At 46.8% G+C, this 22875-nt stretch overlaps 1 protein-coding gene across 2 annotated transcripts in view; it reads left to right on the forward strand.

Moving 5' to 3' along the window:
• Positions 1-10439, forward strand: part of LOC119403507 (RUN and FYVE domain-containing protein 2) — an 80830-nt gene extending 70391 nt beyond the window's left edge. For both annotated transcript variants that reach the window (XM_037670447.1, XM_037670439.2), the window contains 3 exons: positions 587-681; positions 1571-1697; positions 9577-10439. In XM_037670447.1, coding sequence (XP_037526375.1) covers positions 587-681; positions 1571-1697; positions 9577-9717 — 363 coding nt within the window. In that variant the 3' untranslated portion in view covers positions 9718-10439. The remainder of the gene's footprint in view (positions 1-586; positions 682-1570; positions 1698-9576) is intronic.
• Positions 10440-22875: the final 12436 nt, after the last annotated feature.

Below are 22875 nucleotides of genomic sequence, written 5' to 3' on the forward strand. Positions count from 1 at the left end.
TTGTCTCAGGTTCGACCTTGTGTCTTCAAACAACCTTCTGATTTCTTTTATTAAGCTTCTTGAAGCTCATTTGTCATTACATGTTGTATTTTATGGCGACACTTAGCTGAATCTTGTCCGGGCTTTGAATCATTCGACTTGTTTCAGTATATCTTCCGTCTTCTGCACCAAGGCTCACATCTCATGTAATTCAGTTGTCCATATTAAACTTTTGATGGACCAAGCACATATATGATTTTAAAAAAGTGGTATACTCGCATTATTTCTGCTGATTGAATCTAATTTTATGCAGCATACTGTTTATTAATCTCTCATAATTCAGATAAGTTCATTGTTGTACTTATAGTAACCAGATGTCCTTTTATGTTAATTTGAAGTGTGTAGCAGGTGTGTAGGTTTGTGTAGCTGCCCAGAAGCGATTGGCATATATGTATGAACTTTGCCGTTGTTTCCGTTGAATATGGTGCTCAATGTGCATAAGTAGAATGGTAATAGTGTGGCTAGTTTATGTTTGCCTATGCTTCAATCTTATTCATGGGCTTACGTTGGACAACACTCATAGGCTGGGTGTGCTTCTTTTTTTCAGGACCACGAAAAGCTGAAAGTGGAGTTTTCTGAACTGGAAAGAAAGTGCGCTGAACACGAGCTCACATTAGAAGAGCTAGGCTGCCAGTTGAGCGAGTAAGACTTTTTCATATCTATGTCTTGCTTTGCAAATGCGAGGTAAACAACCAACGCAGTGTATATATTTATACTAATCTTTTTGAAAGGAGAGGAACACACACATGCAGGTAGCTAACGTTGTTGTCCACACGTTGTACTGTGGCTTGACAAGATGTGAAAGCAGAGAATGGGTGCTGTTCCTCAGTCACATTTGTTCAAAATTATTCGGAAACTTAGTACATTATGGCAACATTTATAATGCACTGTCCAACTTTCAGGACATTAAATTCAATCAGTGAGAGTCTTAAAAGGTGAACTGCAGCAAAGTATCATTTTCAATAAATTGGTTGGAAGTGATATTATGGTATCACAAAATTAACATTGGCAAAGCTGCAAGGCTGCTAATTGTTTTCTCGTTTAGTAATTTTCTCGTTTGCAGCCTTTTAATAACACCTAGGCAGGTGAAATATGCACCTGGTAGTTAGCGGATGTGACATAAGTCACACAACACATTTACTCCAAGGTTTTTCACTGTGCTACGAGAGCCTAATCTCAGAGGTCATATTAAAGAGCTTCACGTTCTGAGTCGTACGTCACTTCTGGCAAGCAGTAATGGTGGAGTTTATTTAGTTTCTTAATTTCTTTGAAAAGCGTCTTTTTTTTGCATCTTCTCAGTGAATATACACTTATACTTCAAACAAATTTTTGCACAACTTTATATCTGTGCTATCAGAAACAGTAGGCTCCCGCACAGTCCAAATCTTGTGGTAGTTTCCCTTTAACAATAATGCGATGTTTGTGCAGCATTTGTATAGACTTTAGCCTTCTGTGGCATGTTGAATTTTATGCTGTCTTGGTAGCAAATTTGCGAAATGTTTCAAGCTGTTTGTTGGCATTGGAAATGCAGGTCCAAGCTTCAAGTGGCTGACTTGAAGGAAAACAACTTGACCTTAAAGGAAGCTGTCTGGACTAGCGATAAGGATGCCTCCTGCTGTCGTCAGTGCAGCAAGCCATTCTCTGTCGCCAGGCGAAAAGTGAGTATGCATTGGCAGCTGACTTCTCACCTAGTTGAAAATTGAAACTATATCAACCCCTAAAGGAACTGACAGCTGGCCAGAACGTGTGATTATTGTAGTGGAAATGGAAGGGCTGTAGTTTTTAGTGACAGAATCGAGCATTCTTTTGCGATTTGAAGAGGATTTAAGTTTTTAAATTGTACTTGAGAGTCACAAAAACTGTTACGTCATGCTGCATGGTGGACAAGCCCTGGTACTGCACAAAAGAGTAGTTCAGATTGCTGTATGTAGTCTGCTGTTGTTTAGGTGCGTCATAATTCATGCTTTAAACTACTCTTTATATTATCAGGCATCCCCACTGTATTCCATGTTTATTACAAAGCAAAAAGCAGTTGGCACTAAGAAGCCTTCTTGGCAACTAGTGACACTAAAAAAATTAAAGCCAGCTCCAGATTGCACAGCTCCACGCCTGTGCAATCTGAGTAAACAGTGGAGCTAGCACACAAGTGCCGCCACCCGGAGAACGCAGATTGAGGTCTTTCTTCATCTTCTTTCTTTCAACTTTCTTTCTTTCTTTCTTATTCTTTTTCTACAACTTCTTTCTTTCTTTATCTGTTTCTATATTGCCCTCTGTCCTCTCTCCCTTCCTCCTAACCCTCCCATCACTTCACCTCACCCTCACTTTCCTTCCCCATTTCCTTGCTAAACTATACTATATACAAGGCTAGGCTATGCCCTACCCTTTCCCCTCCTGCTTTCCTTCCTCCTCAACCCCACTTCCCTTTCCCACCCTCATGCTATACTATAGACGAATTCCACCGGACATACGTCACGAAAATGCAGTGGCGCTGTCGTCGGTCGTTTAGTTTCGCGCGGTAAGCAAAAGCCGCTGAGCCTACCGTAGTTGCTGCCATGTTTTCACTGGTGCGTGCGCTGTTTGTCGTCGTGCAAAGAAGAAAAAACGGTGTACCGACGAGCAGTGTCATGGTTATTTGCGCAGAAAGGCACAAGAAAAATGGAATAAGTTTTTTTTTTTTTTCAGTAGCTGTTTACAAAGACCGTCACAAGAAATTAGCCGCGGCTGTAAAACGCAAGAACTTGTCTACGACGCTGGCTCATCGGTTATGTTTCGGGGTGGCTTACACAGCAGAAAGGATTAGTTTAGTCATGTGTTTGTCATTTTAAAGGGACACTAAAGGCAAATAACAATTTATGTCAGAGTGAAAGTCCAATGTATGACAACTTCTAAAACGGGAATATTATCAACAGCAGTGCCCTACTTACCGAGAAATTAAGCTAAATGTATCACATGATGAGCGCCACGAGTGGGACATTTTCGAAGTGATCCCGATGACGTAGGGAAGTCGGCCTACAATAAATCACTAGTAATCAAACTAGCAGCAGTAAAAAAAGAACCTTCCGAGCATCAAAAGACGTAATAAAATGCTGTTTGTTCGTTTCCGCTTGATTCATGAAAAAAAAAAAAAAAAAACATCCGTGGCGTTGCCATGGGGAACGGCGCGCGTGGTTCAAAGGTTTCGTTTTCGCCGAACTGCGCCTCGCCCGTCTCAGTGGTAGTTTCGGGATCGCGTACTGCCCGCGTGTGTTTTGCGCGCTCGTGAAAGTCGCTCTGACAGAAAGTTCGACAAAATGCCACATGAGCTTCGTCGCCCGACACCGCACTGCTGGTTTCCTCGCTGCTTTTGGGCTCGGGCTCGGGAGAGTCGCTGCCGAGGCTGCTATCGTAGTACGCAACGACGCCGGCACTACGAGCCCTCAGCAGCATACCGCGTTCATCGGGGCTCACGTCGCTGAATTGGAGCCCAGCGTCGCGAGCCAATGTCTCGTTGTCAAGTTCTCCGTCCACATCCATTGCGGCGATTGCGGCAAGCTTCGATGGCTTCGATGGCCGTTGTTGCTACTGTGGGTCCCGCTACTTCCGCTCTGCTGCTAGTGTCGGCGGCCGCGCAGTAAAAGCGGGCAACGTTGGGCACGGCAGCAGTGACGTATGAGAGTCGTATTTTCAGGCGGGAGATTTGAAGCGCGCTAACGCGATGCGGACCACTAAAAACGTGACTTTATTTCAAAATAAGCACTTCCTTGGCACAAAAGCAGCACTACGAGGTTTCTGGACCGCTATTTCAACAATCAACGTCGACTTAATATTTGCCTTTAGTGTCCCTTTAATGTCCCACACCGCATTTTTTGGCATAAGCCTTGTGTAGAGGCATAGTGAGCACGTTTACCTCAAAGCATCTTAACATGGATAGCTTTGTCATATGCGGATAATTCTTCATGGTTGCCGTTGTTGATATAACTGCAGTAGTCTTAGATGCGTCAAAAGGATTTCATTGAACTTGCGTGAACTAAAGGTGTGGCTCGGTCATGGCGCATGTGTTTCTTTCTGTGTGGGCACAGTTCATTAACGCAGCAGCGAACGAAAGGATGACTTCGACTATGCTTTTCCAAATCGTGTGCGGCTGCGATGACACGCCTGACACAAGTGTACCGTACAGGGCTGTTCTGGCTGCGCTTCATGATATTTCCATGTCTGTCGGAATTCACAGAAAAACAACACTCGGGAAACTTGCCGAGTCTGTTTACGGGGTTGTACACATTTCGCGGTCTCGACTTGAGCGTACGGAGAGAGCCACAGTTGGCGGACCTGATAGGTACATAACCGCCTTGTCCACAGCATCTAGTTGAAGCATTATCGCAAGCGTATCGCGAATGAAAACGTTGCCGAGATCGCCCTTGTTTGCATGAATAACTTACCCGGTACATTTGTTATATGTGAGGATTTACCGTAACGATTCGTAACTATGTATTTTTACTCCGCGCATTTGCATATCGTACACAAGAGCCTCTTGCTGACCTGGGTCGATCGTTCTTACGTTAGTTAACAAATTAAGACATACACGTGTGACCTAGACTGCCACAACGGCGATATTTCGCATGGAGTCACATTCCCGCCGTAAAGATACTTCATGTTTTGATGAGCTTCTCAGAGATAGAATTACACGTCAACATGGCTCTTATATGTTCATTTCAGAGTCCCTCTTACAGCCACTGCAACTTTCTCTGTTGCGGCCGCCGCTTGTAAACGTGCGGGAGGCGCCCCAACGAGCGGTGCTCGGAAGCAGCTTTTGCACCTGCTGCGCCATTTGTAGAGGGTGGTAGCGAGCTTCGAGTTGGGCCGGCTGGGTGGAGGCTACACGCCATGGCGTCACTGCAAGGGCCCTAAATATATTGACGGCGCCTACCGCTGTTTACAAACATGGAGTAGGTCTATACTATGGAGCTGCTTGGCACATACCTGTTTCTGTGGCACATACCCATTGAGTTTTGTGCGGACATCAACGGCCTTACCTCCAGCTTAAACAGCTCTGCTGTTAAGACCATGTAGAGCTGTGGCGTGCACGCATGCGCAGTGTACTGCGGCACGTTAACACGAATTGCCGCAACACAGCCTTGATAAATAGGGCCTCACTTGCTTGCCGGCGTACGTACAGTCGCTATCGCGCTCACCTACCTGCCCCTGTAATTGCTGCTGCAATGAAACCTGCTTTCTGTAGCCTTTGTTTTTTAACTTTTTGTTTTAAACACTACAAACCTCATCAAATTAGGTGAAGTGGTTGCCATGTCTCCTTTATGATCTATTTAGGTGGGAGCCCCCGAATTCCTGTCTGACGAGCTCTTATCCTACATAGTTTGCAGAACTGCGATAGTTGTCATTCGTACAGAGTTACAAATTTGTCAACTTCATGCTCCACTTCTTTTTAACCCTTTCAGACACCACCTATGAAGAACTGTCTGTAAATGCGTCGAATCGATACAATGCTATTCCAAGGCACTCGATATTACATTGCAACAAAAATAATGTCGCAATATGTTAGTTTGTGTGTGTTATAGTAATCATTCCTAATTACTTTGTGATTAAATATCTGTTTATTTTGAAGCAATTCATGTGCCGTTTTGCATAAATAGAATGAAATCTCAGGCTTGAAGTATAGTGCAAATTCGTTTTCGGTTATGTCCATGCTGAGCGAAGAAAAATTATACTTTTTACTTGGGTCGCGGGAAGCGGCACGTTGCACGACTCTTCGAATATGGTAATGCCTTCAGCAAAGTGATCATATGCAACAGTACGCTTCAAAATGAAGGTAAACGAAGACAAGTTTACTATGCAGGAGGTTCAATTCATCCAAAGCTCAATGTATCTTGCTGTCTCTTAGCCCCTGGTGGATACAAATAGCAAATAGAAGTGGTGTACACAATTGTGTGCATAGCGTCTCAAAGGGTTAACATCGCGATATTCAAGAATTCTTTTAAGAAATTGTAGCCCCTAAATAAAATACTATTTTCTAAAGCCATTCGAGCTTACCTTTCTTTCTGAAATGCAAAAGAAGGGAAAAAAACAAAACAAAGAAAATCACAGTTTTGCCACAAGGACGAAGCCATGAATGTGATAGCAACAAATTGGAATGTTATATAAAGTAAGGCTAGAAGCTAGCTCATTTTTCATCCAACCCAGCGTAAGTCAACAAAATGCCGCTGTAAGGAAACGCGGTCGCTGCAGCGAGCGAAGCGGCCTTCATGCTCTCTATCACCTCATCACAAACCAAGCGGTGAGAACAGCACGTACAAAAGAAATGGCTCATCTGCTGATCTCTATAACGATAATGCGAGTGCGCGGGCGCGCCTGGTCAAACAAAGTGCTGAATCTTCCGGAGCCACACAGCAGCGCTCCTCGCCCTCCCCCCTCTCCCATGGGCTTTTCAAGCAATGAAAGACAGCCGGCGCATTTCCTTTCACTCCCGCACAACACTTTCACTCCCACATAGAACATAAGATGCGAGGGGTGATGTTATCGATTTGGACTTTATACAGAACATCACAGCAGCGCCGATGGCGACAGCAAGAACGCTCCAGGAGTGACCATATAATTGCTATAGCAAAAAAAAAAAAAGAGACACCTACATTCGGTCAGCGCTTGTCTCGTAAAAGTACTTCTGCGTCTTGCATTAATTGAGTTATCTATGAACTAAAACTTCGCAGGGCTTTAATTAGGCTGTTGCTACTGTAATAAAAAAATGTGGTGTGAATGGAACAGTTTCAAAAATTGAAACTGTGATGTTTACAAATCTGTATCTCAGTAAATGAAGATGAGAAAGATGATTCTGTAAGCTGCATTTGTAATAGTACAGCTGAAATGGACAAAATTTATGTATTATGCATGCTCTGGACTATACCACTAAGTTTTGAGTAAGAATTTTGTAAAAGCATTTTAAACTTGCATTCTGACAAGTTCACGTAAGCCATGAATTTTATGTGTTGTCAAATTGGTCCACTTGCGATTCTCTAGCACAGGGGTCTCAAGCTCACCCCAGCTAGCGGACCGCGGTCACAAAATTTAATCTCCTGCAAAGGCAGGGACAGGGATAAAGATTGGAGTGGGGGAGGTGGAGGTTGAAGAAAGTGCCAGCTAAGGTTGCCTTCAGAGCAACAAAAGGGGTTTACTGCAAAGTACTTTACTTTTGGTGGTGTGTCAGGGGTATCACAAGTTTCTAAGCTTCAAGGTTACTAATTTTATGTTATTAAAAATCCCAGTGCCTAAATTAAAGTTATCCTTCCTGCAATCAGTATAGTTTAGCTTTCTCTCTCAGATGCAACATATTTCACTTAAATTGATTTAGTGGTTAAGGGCATTTGTTATTTTTTTTTCATGTATTTGAATGGCGGCATCACAGTTGGCCTAGAGCTAAAGCTTCATCTTGAGGTGAACTGACCAGCCATGCAGCTTATGAATACTGTAATGTCCTAGTGTGTGGGTACTTGTAGTTGTGCAGGTCTTCATAATACTATAAATATTGCTGCTTATGGTTTTGTGACAGTATGGTGTTCTGCTACTGAAAACAAGGTCGTATTTTAACTTCTTGACCATGGTTACTGTTTCTATATGGCAGTGGAACACTCTTGTACTGCACTATACATGCTAGAAAATAGAGTAGACAGTCAAAATTAATTGAGTGGCCTCCATGATGGTGTCTCTCATAGTCCGCCGTTTGCCCCTGGGTTATATTGGGATGTTAAAAACCACATGCTCTTTGTTGCTATGTGTTCATGTGAAACTTCCCCTGTAAATTACAGTGCAATTATTAAAAACTACCAGTTTCGTCTGAAGCTAATTTTCTGCCATAACAAAGTTCATAGCTTTGCACCTTGCACAAGCCATTGCTTGGCTGTTAGTAATATTATATATGACTGTATTGGATGCATTCGCTAAGGTGATACTATACATGAAAGAGTGTTTAGTTTTAACTTTCATATGATGCCTGCGCCTATTGGCCTTTTATAACGCCATACTGATGGGTGCCACCATATTCCGTTACAGGACAGTTCCCGCCATTTAGCACCTTCTAACCAATGTTTACTCACTTGTTTCGAATGGCAGGGCAGTTGCAGACATGGTTCGAACATTTGCTATTTTAGCCACCATGGTGACCAGCGAGTAATATATGATGCAAGACTTTGTTGAAAGCTGTTGAGGCAGTGTAGGTATATTTAACATTTACCTGCTCTGACTGCCTTGCAGTCATATTGCGTGGTGTGACTGAAGAGTACAAACGTAATAGCCTGATGTTTTACCCTTCATATTCTAGTCTCTACAGCGATAAATTCGTAAGGCTATTATGACAGGGCTGCTGTTGTAGTCATTAACTGTGTGTGTAACATTGTAGCCCGAAAATATTCGCAATAAATGCCTGTTTGCAACATGCTCTAGCCACGGTTCTTGGTTCTAACCATGTCATTTGTGTCACCAACACTGATCACACAACTTGGGCGTGGCTTTTGGATTACTTAAAGTGTGGAAATGTACTGGCAAATGCATTGACAAAAATTTTGTAATTGGCTGAATTTGCCTGCTGTTTGATTTGTCACACAAAAAAGAAAACTCGTGGTGCCTTCGTAATTGTATTACATGTTTGGCTTCTGAAGTAAAGTTGCCCAAGTAAGTTGCGCTTTTACGGGAAAGACTTGGTGCTTAATTGCATGGTTATCAATATTACAGTGGCCAGTGGCAGCGGTAATGTATCAGTGTGTCAGTGGCGGCGGTAATGTATTGTCGATGTAGGCAGTGTTAGCATCGCAGTCATACTTGGCTGGCGGTAGCTGGTCATTGCCGACTTGCTGGTTCTGGTTCATATACGGTGGCAATTGAGCTTTTTGGGCTCACCATGCGAAAAGGTCTGTATGGTGAATGGTCGTAAACACGAGCGCATGCTTGTGCTGTTGAAGGGGACGAAGCTCACGCACAGTCCCATTCTGTACCTTGAAGTCTCTGGCACAGGCAGCTCTTGCACTTCACAACAGAACACATCTTCCTTCTACTCTTCCAAGTTTTTAAATAAATAGTGCTAAGCGATCCTCCACCTCCCAGGGGAATGTTTTTGGAGGGGCTGGCGGTGACTGATGTCTGATTACTCCTGATTCATAAGGCATTCATTGGAGGCGCGTCTGTGGCAGCCCCTGATGGTGGCATGTGCAAACTGCCTGCGGTAAATGGTCTGTACAGCCCGTCATGTTAGATTCAGCATGCTCCCACAGTATGTATGTCGGCATTTATTGCATTCGTGTGTTACCTGAAAGCAATGACATTAGGCCAGTCTTGCTGCCTGGATTCAGTGCGCTCTGCAGCTTGATGGGTGCCTAGACAGAATGTACGCATTCTGAAGTGTCTGTGGGCTGCCTATTCTTTTGTTTAGGCCTTTGATATTTAAAAAATTCATGCATCGTGAATTGATGAATAAAATTAATGCATCATGTACAGTCTGTCTCTAGCTATTTCTGGTCATCAGTGTCCTTATTTTGAACTGTGATGTTGTCTTGCATGCAGCACCATTGCCGTAGTTGTGGGGAGATTTTTTGCAATGCCTGCTCGGACAACACAATGCCACTACCATCATCGGCGAAGCCTGTGCGTGTGTGTGACACCTGTCAGACTGTGCTGCTGCAGCGGTATTCGGCCACCTCCTGAAGCTCTGCATTGAGGCCTCATTACGGGGCCTGTGCTGCATGCGTGGCTGTCCTTTTGGGGCAAGTTCCCCTCTTTCCTATGCGGGAATTCATTCCATCTCTGCCTTCTCGTCTTGCGCTGTCCCCTCAGAGTTCGTGACAGTTCTGGCCTCCAGGTATTATGGCTGTCGCCACAGGTACAAACTGGGCCACTATAGGAAGGCCCAATACGTGTTTTATGGCGCCACAAGCAAATGAGAACGTGTTGTGATGTAGCAGTTGGAGTGCACTGCTGTACCCATCTAGAGTTTTTAAATGTTACAACTCCTGAAATGCAAGCGCTGTTGTGCACAGTCAGAGTTCCCGCTCATATACACACTGCACAAAGCGCCTAGTAGTGGTATGTACCACGAGAGAATGTTGGTGTCTGGCACAAGTTTTAGGACGACACACAGAGGTGTGGGTATTTCTATATTTCATATATCACGCTGCTACTAACTTCAACAATACATTGCCATGCGCGAGCTTTGAAACTGCATGAAAAATCATATATGCCAGTATATATTTTAAGTCTAAAGTAAACAAAAGTTACACAGACGCGCTGTTATTTTGCCCTGTGTCATCTGTGGGACCCACTTTTTGGAGGATAAAATAATCAGGCCATGCTGTTGCCTTTGCCAACCTGTTGGTTTATAAGAAATTTTGAATGAACTGTTATACCGAATAAAGACCTTTCATTTGTGAGTGTTTTTTTGTTTGTTTGTTTGTTGAGTGGGGCTGACCTCACCACTTTCTTGCGATGACCGACGACTGTGAGTTAAAGTGAACTGGTAACGTCAGTTGGGTAGGATGTGAACAAAAAGAGGGAGAGACAAATTATTATAGGAAAGGCAGAGAGCTCATGTGGGTACAAATGCACATGTTCACTACCATGCAGACAAAGTGAAATTACACTAACGACAAATTTTACGAGAAAAAAATTAATCCCTGAACACTGGAGTGCAGTAAGCCCAACGCGACGTCTCGTGACGCTTATCGCGCAGATTTGAAGTATTTTAGTCTATTTCCACCACTGAGTTTGTCACGGCTGTGACTTAAGACCAGTAAGCCAGCCTTCGGGTTTTTTTTTGCCAAAGAGCGCTGCCTTTTTGGATAAGCACTGCCTTTCGCCACCGTCAGTTCGCGCTGATCATAGACAGTGGTTCAGTGGAGAGAAGGATCAGGATCACCTCCTTTCTGGACAGATGCACGGGAGTACGAAAGCTGACGTCACATCCTCTGCAGTGCGTTGTTGGGGAGGTCGTACATATTAACAACAGCCCATAGAAGATTATGGCGGCGCCCAGGGAGCCTTTGTTGACAAGGTGAATATTTGCAGCATGCAATATTGGGCGCGAGGCCCACCGCTGGAAGAGCCGGCGCCACCGTCGGGTCGACGGGCTAGGCACGATCACGTGGTCACAGCGTTTGCGTCGTTTGCCTGCCAAACGCAAACAATTTGTTTGCCAAACCCATTTGTTTTCTACCGATACGTATATATTCTCGTCGGAAAGGTGCCACGCCTTTTGCGTTGTAAATATGATCTTGCCACCAAATTGCTAGAGAACTTGCCAAACAACGTTGCGCGTCAAAGGGCCCTGCAACACTTTTTTAAGGGACCATCGAATGACTTCAGTAAAAGAGTTTATTGTCTCGCAAATCGGCTGCCGCAAAAATTTTTAGATTGTGTCAAGTATGAGCGGAGTTACATGGATTCGTTGCACGCTTTAAAGGGACACTAAAGAGAATAAATGAATTGGTTTAGATTGATAAAGTGTGCTCGGAGGACTCTTGTGTAGTTTATTTCACCACCATAGGTTTATTATTAGAGGAGAAAACCAAGTTCAAAGTTTCATTTTTAAATTTCGCGCCAAACTTTGTAATTCGTGACGTAAAAGACTTAAAGAGCATTTAACGTATTTTGGCGCCACTCGCTCGACGAAATTTCGACAAACTCGCTATGTAAGGTCTCTGGCCCCCTCAGAGGGCAATGTACTTCGATTTAGCCGATTAGGAACTACGTAGGCCCAAGCAGGCGCCGTCAAAAATATCTGACGTCACGGCAAATGGTGCGAGAATTCCAAGGTGGCGTCGCCACCTGTATTTTCTCGCGTTTTCTCGCTTATTAAGCGCCTTCGCGCAAAAAGCGTGGTGTTTTTGGTATCGTGGAAGACTACTTTACTAATGCGAGAAAAATCGTTTTGCTCTTTAGTGTCCCTTTAAAGGGGTACTGACACCTTTTTTCGAAGGCGAGTTTACTCTACCATACAATTCTCCTGTATGCAGAGACGGCTGAGCAAGCGTGAAGCTCACCAAATGTTCGTAAGATATTTTACTTTAATATTAAAGTCAATTTTCCCATGGCGCATCTACCGACATCGACACTAGCTTGACGTCAGGCTACAATACCAATTCTGGTGACTTCACGCATCAGTCTGGCTAGTTGTGATGACGTCAGGTACCAAAAATTCCAAGATGGCTGCTTGTGCGTCACCAAACATTCAAAATGGCTGCCTGTGTGTCACCAACCAAGGAACTATAATGAACTAGAACCAACTTCCTAGTGGCGCGAACTAGAGCACTGCACGGGCCGTGATTCTCGGCCCGGGCCCGGCCCGGGCCCGGGCCTCGTTCAAGTTTGCCCGCCCGAACCCGGCCCGGTCACTCAAAGCGAGACCCGGGCCCGGCCCGAACACGAGAAAAAGTTTCGCGTACCCGGCCCGGCCCGGCCCGGCCCGACCGCAGATGGGGCCCGACAGGGGCCCGAATCAGTAATCTAGGTGGTGTTGCCCAAACATGGAATCAACGGCATAGTGCTGTAAGTGACGGATGTCTAGCCTTTGTTGGCGCATGTTGCGCTAACAATTATATCTTAACCTACGGTAATTTATCACACCACTGCTACTATACACAGTCTAGGTTTTTTTGTGGTATATTTTATAGTTTATTTCTTCACATGTCAATGTGCAAAAAATCAAATTATCAAGATTTCGGCTTTAAGCACGCCACGAGCTGTTGCATAACATATCCTACCGCGCTAAAGTTTCTCGCATGGCTTGCGCTAGCCCAAGGGGCGTACATCTGACTTGCGAATTGTGAAGGCATCGGCAGTCGTTGTTCTTAACTTCCACCACTGGAGCAAAGTTAAGATGTCTTTGGGGACCTCTGCGGAATGAACATAGCTGCCCAGCTTATCTCTTCATTTCTCTCGTTCTCGAACGTGGTCCCACTCTTCAACGTCATCTATAAAACTCCTCTTTGAGGGCTTCTCCTAGTAGTTTTCAGGAAGTGGGTTATACACGGTTTGCACCATGCTCTTTTTTTTTCCATAATACAATGGTGTGTGCCTTCCTAACGATGTTGTACTGGTAGAAGGTTATCATTGGACTACGCGGGTAGGACTGGCAGGACGTGGACCAAGAGATATCGAACTATTTTTGGGTTTGGTTCCAGTTTGGTAACAAAATCCTGAATAAGCTGCTCGTCGCTTACTCATTGCATGCATATGGTTCGAAGTAAAGGGACATCACCCAGCACGGAATTCGTAATAGGCTTTCTTCAAGCCAGGTATTTCGTCAACCAAATATACTTTGCTTCACGCCTTGCTTAATGGACCTACACTATTCCTGCACATTCCAACGCTGTTGCGGCAGTATCATCATGCAGCTCTCGCACTATATAGCGCAGGGGTCTCAAGCACGCGGCCTGCGGCCCGCACATGACTGTATTCGACCCATTTTCCTTTATTTTGTTTAAAAGTACGTTCTTATGCTACGAAGACATGACAGGTTTCAAGCATTTTTTTTTTGTTAGGCACCCCATGCGGCCAGCATGTGCTGTTTCAAAACCGTGACACAAAACTCTATAATTCAGAATCGGCATCCAGATTTTAGTCATTTTGGAGATAGGTATCGATATGTCGTTGGTATCCTGCCGCCAAATACCCTTCAGAAATGACCAATATATATGATATAGGAAAGGTCTTGTTTGAAACGGCAACGTTAGCTGACATTTAGTTGTGGGTATAAATTTATTATATTACATTTATTACTGCTACTACAAAATAACATTTGGGATATAAAATAATAACGAATGCAAACAAAGCAAAAGATAGCGAGATGGTAACTATATAAGCGCCTGGTCTATTTACTTTTAGCTCGCCCGTTTCAGATAAATCAAGTAGCCGCATATGCAAGAAGCAAGAGAGGTTCAGTACTTGCCCTTCATAAAACTTCTCCAAATAAGTTAAAAAGCATTTTTTTTTTTCAGGATAAAATGTGAAACATATATGTATGCTCAACGTATGTAGAACAAACTTTCAGGGGTACGAAAGAGAAAAATGATTTTTGTATTATCAGTAAATTACTGTTTTACAATTCCAAAATCTCCACGCTCGTTGCGACAAGACTCTTTTTAAGCGCGAAAACGCGCTAAAAGCAAATGCGGGTGGCGACGCCATCTTGAAATTCGTGCAGCAGACGCCATGACTTCATAGATTCTGACGGCGTCTACTGGGGCCTACGTAGTTCCCAGTCGGTAAAAATGAAGTACACTGACGTCTGAGGAAGCCATAGACTTAACATACCAAGTTTCAGGAAATTTCGTACAGCTAATGTCCCCAAAATACGACAAATACAGTTTGAAATCCGTAACCTCACGCGTGGAGATTTCAGCGCGGAAATTAAAAACGGAACTTTGCCCTTGATTTCCCCCTCTATTCATAAAGTTATGATGGTGAAATGAATGATATTCGAATTCTCAGAGTACACTTTATCAGTCTAAACCGATTCATTGTTTCAATTTAGTTTCCCTTTAAGAACTGAGCAAAGTCGAAGCCCGGCCCGACCCGAGCCTGCCACCTCAAACCCGGGCCCGACCCTAAGCCCGGAGCGGGCCCGGGTTTTCAGGTAGGCCCGAGCCCGTGCAGCGCGAACGGGAGGGTTCAGGCGTTCCTCTTGGCGAAGAAAAATCCAGGTGGCGCCAGTGCAACTTTTTCTAGTCGCCCCGCCCCTTCTGCTGTAGGTGCTTGCGCGCGTTTCTTGTATGCATTTCTCCACGTTCCGCGTCGTTGTAGCGGTGCCGTGCCTTAATAGACAGTTTTAGTTGAGCGCCCGCACATACGTGGACGCAGCCTGTCACTGGGAATGGCTGGCAGGCTGCGTCCGCAGAGCTGCTGCGGATGCCCAAATAAAACTGTCTAACGCGTTTAACAGAGAACGTGTATGCCGTTCGCTTCGACTAACTAAGGAATATCGTACTAAGCTGTTTTAGGAGGCTGAAACAACGTATACACGTAATTGTACCCGTGATTGAGAATAATTTCATTCTAATTTTAAGCAACTCACACGCAGCGAGTGCGTGAGATCGAAAAGTGGACAGTACGCTGGGGATGTTAACATCTGGAAACATCTGGAAAGCCTTTACAACTACACGATGTCACGGCAGCGGACACAGGTGCCTTGATGCGTGCTTTCTCCGCTTTCGGGTGAGGACGTACAACTGCGGTGTCTAAGCGGCGTCTGTAGTGAACTGGAATCGTTATAATTTATTATCATACTTTTATATTTTTCTTTATATTTCACTACAGCTGCTTCAACTAATGCGCAGCTACCATATTTCAGACGCCAGTGATACACAAGCTCACGGCGTCTCACCGTTCTTCAACGGCGGCGCCGAGCAGTGCTGTCAGCGCTGGACGCTTGTCAAAAAAAAATAAATAATAATAACTGCGGTGTGGTCTCTATGGTGTGGCAACAAAAAGAGCAACGCATAGTGAGTCCACTATAGGCGAACGCATCGGAGCGCTAGAAAAAAGTGCAGCCGCGATCCTTGCGGCGAGGAGACGCGTTCGGTTTCAGCCGCTGCGTTGCCAGGCTCCTCCGTTCGCACCACTGGATATATGTTCTAGTTCACTATACAAGGAACCAAGAAAGTTTAAAACCTCCTTGTCACCAACGGAGCCACGGTGCGAGTAGGGTGGCCACCCTAACCCTAGTGCGAGTACGCGACGAGAAGCTCATACCGTATCGTGACGTCAGGCTACAGTAGGAACCGACACTAGCTTTTAAAAACATACTTTTTCAGGGTGCACTCGCGCTTAGCACTACATTTTCTAGGCTCTTGAGGGCTTGGCTTCTCATTTGACGCAAAAAAAACGACAACTGGAAATTTTCGTGCTTAAAGGCCAACTCCGGCGATTTTTTGACCATGTCAAAGTAATGGTGCTTTTATGTTCCTGAGACGCTCCCGTCAAGAGTCCGATAGCAGAAATACTAGGCAAATTGTACAATCACTTTAAATAAGCAAAAAAGCGCAACACCGAAATCCAACCGAGCAGTACTGTCTTCGCGTGACGTATAAGTCGGCAAAAATCAGAATTCGCGCAAGGTATGCCGGTCCCGCCTGCGCGTAGTATGGAAGCTGCGAAAGCGGCGAAGAGCAGACGCTCAGGGGAAAGGTGACCCCGTCCCAACAGCCGTACCATGTCTGCGACTGACCGTGCTACGTGCACAAGCTCCTTGGAGCTGTCGGAAAATGACAGCTGCGATTCGGGCGCATTTGGAGGCCAATTAAAATCGCCATTCCTCTTCGATGAAGTAGAACACACCTGTTTAGGTTATTTGGTTGCCTGGTTGCGCATCCACAGCCAAATGGCGTCACCTGTCCAGGCGGCTGAAGTTTGTGGGGCCACGATCGGGTAAAATACTATAGCTGAGAAGTTAGTGGACTAACTAAAGCTTCTTAATGTTGCTATGGGAAGAGTGCATAAGTTTGGCAATAGCGGCTTTCAACATAGCGTGGGCAGGGCCGAAGGAATTTGATATAAGCCAAGTACGAGCCACCTTTCGCACGACGCGCAGCTCACCGTATGCCGATAGGCCCGGTCACGGTGCACCCTGTATACGTTACGGAAAGTGTTTCCGTATGGTAATGTTCCCGCATGTGCACTCTTCAGCCGGTACCGTATTACCACACTTTCCGTGTGGTAAGCCGGCCCTGCTAGCTAAAACACTCCAATATAAAGGCGCGGGGTAATTGTTAGGTACGAGTGTTTCGTTACTGTCAAGGAATCGTGTGCAGCCAACAACGCAACACCACTTGCCACCCATCGCCCGCACGCCCGCAAGGAACTGAAATTCCTACTCCCAGCCAACGAAGCGCTGGCCAACCGAATAGCAGACGCTGTAGTGGCACTTCGCTTCCGTCACTTCCGGTTTGCCAAAAATGACGTCACGCTCACAATGTTGCCAATAATTCTGGGAAGCAAGGTGGAGAGAGTCGGGGAAATCAATCAAAATCATTTGTATTGAATCTTCGTATGTCTCCAGCCTGTAATTTGTCACAAATGACGGGAACGTGTAAAGGAACGTACCCAGCGAATTTTACTGAAATCCATTGACCTCGAAAAATCGCCGGAGTGGGCCTTTAAGCACTTTCTCTCTCCTTTCATACCAATGAGCGCGCTGAAATCTACGCAAGGGGGAGGGGGTTGACAAGGGGGGCAAGAAGATATGTCCGTTCGTCAGCGCGCGTCAGGACCTTGAGCACATTCCTTTTTTTTTCTTCTTCTTCGAACGCGCGGCTTACTTTCAGAGTGATCGCGAGCGAACGCGCGGCCACGCGGCGGCCGCGGTAACTATGCAGCTGACGACGCTCAAATCAGCCAATGGCCGTAGACTTTGGGCGCGGTCGTTTGGCTTTATGGCGTCATTTGTCGAGAGAAGAGGGAGCGATTTCTAGCTGATTTTGAGAATTAATTGTAATTTCCTGGCCGCATGCTGCGCTGAGATGTTTTGCTCACGTGTTCTCAGGAGCCTCGACTACTGATCGGCAGTGTTTTCCGACCATGCTGAAAAGGTGTTGCAGGACCCCTTTAACAATTTCCATTGCAATCTCTACACCTTGTTTTTACCACGCTTTGCACCTGCGAGCTAGTTGCTGCAATAACTTCTGTGTTTTTCACTGCGATTGCTAATCTCATGCGAGTCATTGTCTACTGCCGTCGTTTGGAGAGCTAGTCCAGCGAACGTGCTGTGTGATATTTGTTCACCTTCGCGTTGCACAATATCACATGCTTCGCCTCGTAGACTGCTTCTCCTAACAGCAGTCGCGAAGTCTGCGGTGTGAAGCTTTGGCTTATGTACGCTTTGATGCTATAGATGGCAAGTTCACTGGAATGGAAGGTGAGTGGTAAGAATCATGTTAAAAGAGGCGGCACGGCATATTCTTATGTTTGTCTTAGCGCCAACCAATGGGTGTACTGGATTAAGAAAAAAGGAAGTGAGAAATTGCTCGCTGACGAGACCGCTAAACATCGAGTGCGACGTACGCCACTATATAAATAGTGATAATTATAAAAGAGAGAAAAAGGGATTTTCCTGACGGCGCACAGAAGTCGCCGTAGGCGACTCGTTTAACGGAATTATTTTCTAAAAGCTTTGATAACGTCAACGCTACGGCGGTTTATTGTATAGTTGAATGATATGCTGCGCGGCCATGCGATCATAGCATTGATACTTAATTCTGTTTTTCTCCATATTAGTTACAGAGACAGCCTAAAGTCCCTAGATTTTTCCCTGCTCAAGAACAGGGAAAAATCTAGGGACTTTAAGACAGCCTACTGCAAGAGCCAGGCCCGTAGGCAGGAATTGTTTTTCGGGGGCGGGGCCCACTTGCTGAAAACCTTGACTTTTTGAGAAAAACACCTATTTTTATTATTTATTTTCGGTCAAAACACATACTTCACCAAAATTTCGAAGGGAAGGCTAGCCCTCCCCCCCCCCCCCCTCTCCCCAGGCTACGGGCCTGGCAAAAGCATATGTCACATGGTTCACCCTCAGCAATGTCCTGCCTTTCACGCTAGAAGCCGCTTTGGGGATATCCCATCCGGGCGGCTGCGCGCAATGTGCATTCACTGTTAATGTTTTGTAAACAGGTAGCGTCTGTAAACAATTCCATGTATGCCTTCTTTTTGGCCAAGATTATTATCTGCACTGTAAAGACGTCCCTCGTGTCGAAAATATTTACAGAAATTTCTAGAAGGTCTTCCGCGTGACGTCTTCGCAGAGCGCCCACAGGCCCACAGCCACCGGCGTTATCCTACCTGTAGCACGCAAGCGAGGCGCGACCGACAGAGGGCGACTCCGTAACTTCTCGACCCCAGAAGAGCGATTTTTACAGCAGAGCTGTTATGGTCGAGGCAAATTATCGTCGTCATAATCCGGCATGCGCTCTCTTTGTCCTCTTCTTCCTCTTCTACTTCGCTCCCAGAACACGTGCGCCGATTTGTCCGGCGTGGGATGCGATAACTCTGATGGTCGAGAGAATGAGTACACAGAGAGAGAGAGAGAGAAAGAAAGAGCAAGAGAGAAATTATTGGCGGAAAATATTTCTTGGCGTGATTCGAACCCGCGCACCCACGATCCGAAGGCGAGCGTCTTAACCGCTCCGCCATCCAGGCACGCTAGCAGAGCATAGTATAGCCTTCTATGGTATAGTACATAGGTGGTGAGAAAGAGAATTAAGGGTGAGGAGGGGGATAGAGAGTAAGCATGCATAGAAAGAAAGTGAAGAAAGAGACAGAAAGAAATAGAGATAGGGAATGAGGTAGAAAGAAAGAGGAAGCGAGAAATAGAGAGATAGAGAGAGAAAGAGTTCCTCATCCAGGGTTCCTTATCGGGCGTCTTGCCGACACTACGCGGTGATTTTATCTCTTTATGGCCCGGGAGCAAGCCGTTCGCAGTGTCCGTGCCGCAAACGAAGAGAGGCTAGACTGCGCGGCCAGTTTCCATGAATGTGTGTCGCCTCGACCCAGATGCTCTCATGTTGTGTGGCGCCCTTTTGTGCCCGGTGTTCGCCCGATCGCCGCTGGAAGAGCCGGGTGCGCCGCTTCCCTCTTTCCTGGGTTGGGACCGAGGCGGCGCTTAACCTTCTCCCTTTGGGGGCGGAGATGACGACGACTTCTTGATTGGACTGACCTGGATTCAGCGGTTTTCCCCAACAGGGAATCTGGCGAAGATCACGGCCTTATAACGCGAGCGTCGGAACGCTCAAAAGACACGCTACCAATAATCATGTAAATAAACGTTCTTGTTATCCGCTCCGGCTCGTGATATCTACTTCTCCCTGAGGCCTGGCTGGTTCTGGTCCTGTGGACGACCCCGAACTGGTGTGACATAAGGGGTGGGAAAGAGAAGTGAGGCTTAGGAGGACGGAAAGGAGGAGAGATGGCAATGTAGAAAGAGATAAAGAAAGATGGAAGAAAGAAGATGTAGAAATAGATAAAGAAAGAACGTTAAAAGGAAGATATTAAGAAAGAGCTCACTCTGCGTTCGCCAGGCGGTGGCTCTTGCTTGCCTGCTCCGCTGTTTACTCAAATTTCACAGACGTGGAACTGGCTTTGATTATTTATTCCCAGCATCTAGCGCGCAACACAAGACAATGACAGAGTGAAAACCGATGAGACAAGCGCTAACTTCCAACAAATTTATGTTCAGAGCTTCGCACCCATAGACAAACGAAGAAGATGACCACAATGGTTTCTGTACAGATGAACTGTACAGATGAAAGAGCTCACAATATATATATATATATATATATATATATATATATATATATATATATATATATATATATATATATATATATATATATATATATATATATATATATATCGTCCTCTCGAGCGCCTCCTAGTGGGTCGCCCTCTTCGCCTCTTCTCAGAGAGCACGCCCCTCGTGCTCGTGCTCGTGAGAGTCTGCGAGTCTGCGCTCTGTCGTTGTGCTAGTTGTGCATCGTCGCCGTTAATCCCGCCGTCAATAAACGCCTTAACAAAGTGGTGGAGGGGCGGGGTGGCCGCCCTGCCGTCCGTAAGCTGCAAGCCGAACAGCGGTTACGTGAACGGGCACAACAGGCCGGTGAATCGTTCACGAGCTACATTGAAGACATCCTTGACTTGTGCAAAAAAGCCGACGCGAGCATGCCGGAGTCTGACAGAATCAGGAATGTTATGAAAGGCATCGACGACGATGCCTTCACCATGCTGCTGGCCAAAAACCCTCGCACAGTGGCAGAGGTCATCACGCTGTGCCAAAGCTACGAGGAGCTGCGCCGGCAGCGCTTGATGACCCGTCGACCGCCATCACGCGATGCTGATCTCGCGGGCTTGTGGGCCATTTCCGACCACTCCACCTTGCTCGCCGAAATCAAGTCGTTCGTGCGTGATGAAATTGCCCGTCAGGTCTCTCTACCGGCTTTCGCTCCACCGCAGCATGTTGACCAGCCGCCAACTGCCCTTCTGCCTCCTCTCCGCCGAGCGATTCAGCAGGAAATCGCAGAGGTCATTCCTGAATACCACCAACCGCCTCCAGTGCATGCGCCACTAAGCTACGCGCAAGCTGTAGCCAGGCCGCCCCCAGCGATTCCTGTGGCTGCACCGCGAAGTTACGCCGAAGCCGTCATCGGACCTCAGGCCTTCGACGCGGCTGTGCCGCCTACGTACGTCGACGTCGTCCCCAGGCCCCGACTCCTGCCCACAATGCCCTCATATCAGCAGCCGTCTCGTCCATCCCGTTCTGCGACATGGATGGGGCCCGCGACCGCTGGCGCACTTCCGACAACCGCCCCATCTGCTTCGCGTGCGGTTGCGCCGGTCACGCCGCACGCAACTGCAATCGCATGGAGCCGCCTCGGGTCGCATCAGCCCTCCCCAGCTAATCAAGCCGACCTTATTATGACCAAGCGCCGCCTATGTCACCGACGTCCCGCCCCGCAACATCTACCCGCCGGTCACCGTCTCCACGACGGTGACCGTCTCACTGTCTCCCTGTCGCCGATTCGGCCACGTCCGGTCTCACGTGACCAGGAAAACTAGTCGTCGCAGTCCACGAGGCAAGGGCTGCGACGCTATCGAACTGCGAAAGCCCTCAGCGAAGCCCATCGAACCTGATAGACGTGTTTGTGGACGGTGTTCGCGCATCTGCCCTTATCGACACTGGAGCCGCCGTATCCGTCATGGACGCCAAACTTATACCCCTGTTACACAGGCAAGTTAGCCGCAGTTACGACCAACCGCGGTTAACCGCGTTGAACCACGGTTAGCGCCAACCACGGTTCGCCGATGTTACACGGCGCACAAGCGACCTCGGTTAAAGCGGACTTGCTTTGGCGTGAATGGCTCTGCGTCTGGCCGCAGTCCGGCGTTCCACTCGGCTGTTATTGCCGCGTCCACTTTCGCATTCCTTGAGGTGCTCCGCAGATGAAGGTAATTGTTTTCCCAAAAGCCTAATCAGGCTTTATGTGGTTCGTGCAGTCCAATTCGTTCGTTTTTCACGAACGCTCGCAGCGTACACACGTCCATCATGGAGGCCGCCATTTTCTCGGTTAGCCGCCAAACCGAGGTCGCCAAGCTCGGTTTGGTACAACCGCGGTTAGCGGCATAACCGCGGTTTCGCATACCGTGTAACATAAGCGAACCGCGGTTGCGCGTAACCGCGGTTACACTAACCGAGGTTTAGGCTGTCCGTGTAACAAGGGTAGCCGATTACTGCGAAAAGTGACGACGCCACTTTCCGGTCTCTCCCTCCGTACAGCCAGCGCCCAAAGTATCCACCCTACAGCGGTGTACACCGCCCGCGTCATTATTCAGGATGCTCTCTACGCCGTCGAATTGATCATAATTCCTGCCTGCTCTCACGACGTCATCCTAGGATGGGATTTTCTCTCCCTCCACGATGCCGTCATTCATTGTGCACCAGCCGAAATAGAGCTCTCACCGTTCTCTGATTGGACGCCGGCAGACAATCCATCGGCTGCGGGCAAGGTACATGTCAAAGACGACACCAAGGTGCCTGCAAACTCGTCAACGGCGGTGTCAGTCAACTGCGCAAGTCTCTCCGACTCCGTTGCGCTCCTCTCGCCATCTGACCGTGTTTGCACGAGGAAAGGCTTGCTGGTGCCTTTCGCGACCGTGCAAGTCACTCAGGGCAGCACCTCTATTTTTGTTATCAATCCATCCCCGTACAGTGTCACGCTGGTGCAAGGGGAATGTCTCGGTAGCGTGGAACCCCTCGAAGACGCACAAGTTATGGACGAACCAGATGAAATGCACTGCCACAGTTTCAGTACGCTCGGTGCTGTTTCC

The sequence above is a fragment of the Rhipicephalus sanguineus genome, chromosome 1, assembly GCF_013339695.2.
Source record: "Rhipicephalus sanguineus isolate Rsan-2018 chromosome 1, BIME_Rsan_1.4, whole genome shotgun sequence".
Taxonomy (NCBI): domain Eukaryota; kingdom Metazoa; phylum Arthropoda; class Arachnida; order Ixodida; family Ixodidae; genus Rhipicephalus; species Rhipicephalus sanguineus.